Raw genomic sequence first — 2971 nt, forward strand, 5'->3', positions numbered from 1 at the left:
TTATGATGGCTGTTGCGCCCACAAAAATCACACCAAGAATTAACCATAGTAAGCAATCGAAAGGTTTGAAGAGGATTCCCTTACTTCTGTAGGCCTTCGCCCTTACCACCATTGCTACGCTTGAATCTAGATACGGCAACGTGAAATCAACACAGTTTGTGCGTTTTGCTACAATTGTGATGTCTCCAATTATAGCATCAAGATCCTGCAAATATTTTCATATACAGAGCAAGTGTGAAGATGAACTTGTAGTTAAATTGACAAAGTAAGCCAGCTCAAAAAGACAAGAATGCATGCGAACTTGCCTCGTCTTTCATTTGGCTGCAGAGAATATCATCATAGTTTGTGGGAGTGTCGCTTTTTTTGGGCAAGGGAACAAACTCATAATTATTTAACAGAAACGGCAAATGACCGATAGCTTTTAAGAACACATGAATAGCAAAGCCATCAATCCGATGCTTACTAGAATTATCTACATTCACAAATTCAGGAAAAGAATTTGTTCTTGGGACCCCTATTCTCAACTTTGGTGGTTTATCCAATGTGTCACCCGGCCACAGTGCCAGTGGACCACTTAGTTGGTATCCATCACCAGATACCTCGCCACTTTTACTATTATTTTGAACAAATCCATCTTTGGGGTTCCAAGATCCGATGATCCTTTCTCTTGTTCCTACCACATTGTATACTTCAAGCACTGATTGATCTAGTTGTCCTCCTTTTAAATTAAAATTTATCCCTGACACGCCTGTGAAATTAGTAGCCAGAATTTCACTTCGAAGTTTTGTGCCATTATTGTCTGCGCCTGGCTTCTCTAATGCCATAGCCAATGCTTCGATTGTGTGATAAGCCCACCATCCATAGATAGTTAGACTAGCTCCTCCGAACTTAGCAGTGAAATTATTCTCTATCCCCTTACGCACATCTGTTTTGTTAGAATCCATTGGCCTCACTCCCAATGCACCTTGCATATACCTTTTCAAAGCAAAGAAATCAGTAAAACTCCCAGATAGGACTTGGCCAGTATACAAGTTTCTCTTGACTGTAACTTGAGGATCTGTCAAAGAAGATAGCTCTTGCGTAAGTATCCAAGCATATCCTTCACCCATCATCTCTTTCCTTTGTGCAGACAAAACAAATGTTGTTCCGAGATCCATGCTCATATGGACAAGAAATACATGTGTTCGCATGTTGTTTAACCTGTTAAGAGTAATGTTAATTGCAAGATCTGATGAATCTGAAGTAATGGCAGTTACGTTAGCCATTCGTATGCCCATCTCTTTCAAGACATTGGTGAGGCATGGAACAAGATGACTGCCATATTCAGTCTCTTCATAAATGGGGACGATTGATTGCCACCCAAAAGCCTTAAGACTGGCGGCTATGGCTTGGAACTGATAGCAATCAAGGCCTTGATCGATGTAGATGGAGGATGGAGATGGCGGTGGCAAAAGAGATGGACCAGTTATGGGAAACCAAATGACGGGAACTTGGAATAGCTCACCAAGTCTCACAATGTACCTTGCTTGCTCTGAATTCTGCGGCCCCAACAGGGCACGTACTTTTACTTTTTTCATGAGATAATAAGCTGCTTGCATATCAAAGGGTGTCTCCAAGTCCTATCACCTTGATCTCTCCATGTTAACATGAAGTAAGCCTATTTTATACCAATTCCGTCTTTCTTATAAGTCATCACTTGCACGGTATCTAATAATTGTTTTTTAATTTTACCTTCGTTTTATTGTTGTTGAAAAGAGGGAAAAAGGAGAGACATTTGAAAATGGCTTGTAAATTGAGGGAAAGAACAAACTTCACGAAGGATAAATTTGAAAAATTTTATCACGCATTTTTTTATATGTGATAATAAATTGCTTGTGACTTATAATAAGGATGGACTTATAATGATGACGGAAGTGGTAACAAAATGGGCCTACTCTATGTTAATTGGGAGAGGCAGGGAGACAGGAATGGAGAACAGATAAAAAACCATATTATATTAAATAAATAAAATGAAATATCCTATTTATGACAGGCATGAAACATTAAGGGAAAATTGAATAAATTTCTCGTTGAGAATTTAATTGGCAAATGACACATAAGAACTTTGTGCAACTCAATTTTAATGAAATTCCTAATCAGGAATCTATTCCCAATTTTTCCAAAATTTAATGAAGAAAATAGAGAGGGAGAGGAGAGAGAAAATTTTAATAGGATCAATTTAGAAAAATAAAAAAATGAAGTTATAAAATTTTGGCTCAAGGATACTTTTAAACCTTTAACTTTGGAGATGTTTGGGCATGGTTTGGGAAAAAAATTACCCAAACACCCATCAATTTTTTGAAACCATGGTTTTATCATAAAACCATGGTTTGCCTATCAAAACCAAGGTTTTGTAATAAGCAAAAAAAATTTTCTTTTTGAGCGGTTCTCCCCCACCCCCACAGTAATTTTTTTTTGGTTGAAAACAATTATTTATTTTTCTAAAAACATAATCTTATATTTTATAATTATATATACACATATTAACAATTACTACATCCTGTCTTTAATATAAGACCTCATTTGAATTTTATTTGATCCTAAATATAAAATCTCAATCAACTTTATTTCTCATATTTGTCTATTGTTTTTCAAGTTATAACCAATAAACTTGATTAATAGAGATATTGTAGGAAAAGCAACACTTATTTATTACAAATAACTAACTTAACTTATTTTTTTAATCTACTCAAATTAGTCAACTAGCTCTTATATTTAGAACTGGATATAGTAATTAATATATGCTTTTCATACATTGTTTATTATGTTGGCAAAAAAAATTAACAAATTTATTATTCCGGTCTTTAATGTAGGACCTAATTATAGAGTTAATATTGGTCTTAAATGTAAGATTATTTTTCCGGTTATTAATGTAAAACCTAATTGAAGAGTTAATATGCAGACAAGGTCTTAAACTTCTATTGAAAGAAAG

General features: G+C 35.1%; 1 protein-coding gene across 1 annotated transcript; it reads right to left on the minus strand.

The window, feature by feature from the left end:
• Positions 1 to 1598, minus strand: LOC114719605 (glutamate receptor 2.2-like). The gene is made up of 3 exons (XM_028905119.1): positions 306 to 1598; positions 107 to 205; positions 1 to 9 (listed from the first exon to the last, which is right to left on the minus strand). Exons 1-3 carry the CDS (start codon positions 1596 to 1598, stop codon positions 1 to 3), a joined length of 1401 nt encoding a protein of 466 aa, XP_028760952.1.
• Between the last annotated feature and the right edge of the window lie 1373 nt (positions 1599 to 2971).

Source organism: Neltuma alba, unplaced genomic scaffold (genome assembly GCF_004799145.2).
Source record: "Neltuma alba isolate B1F8T4 unplaced genomic scaffold, ASM479914v2 tig00011927_pilon, whole genome shotgun sequence".
In the NCBI taxonomy this organism is placed as follows: Eukaryota; Viridiplantae; Streptophyta; class Magnoliopsida; order Fabales; family Fabaceae; genus Neltuma; species Neltuma alba.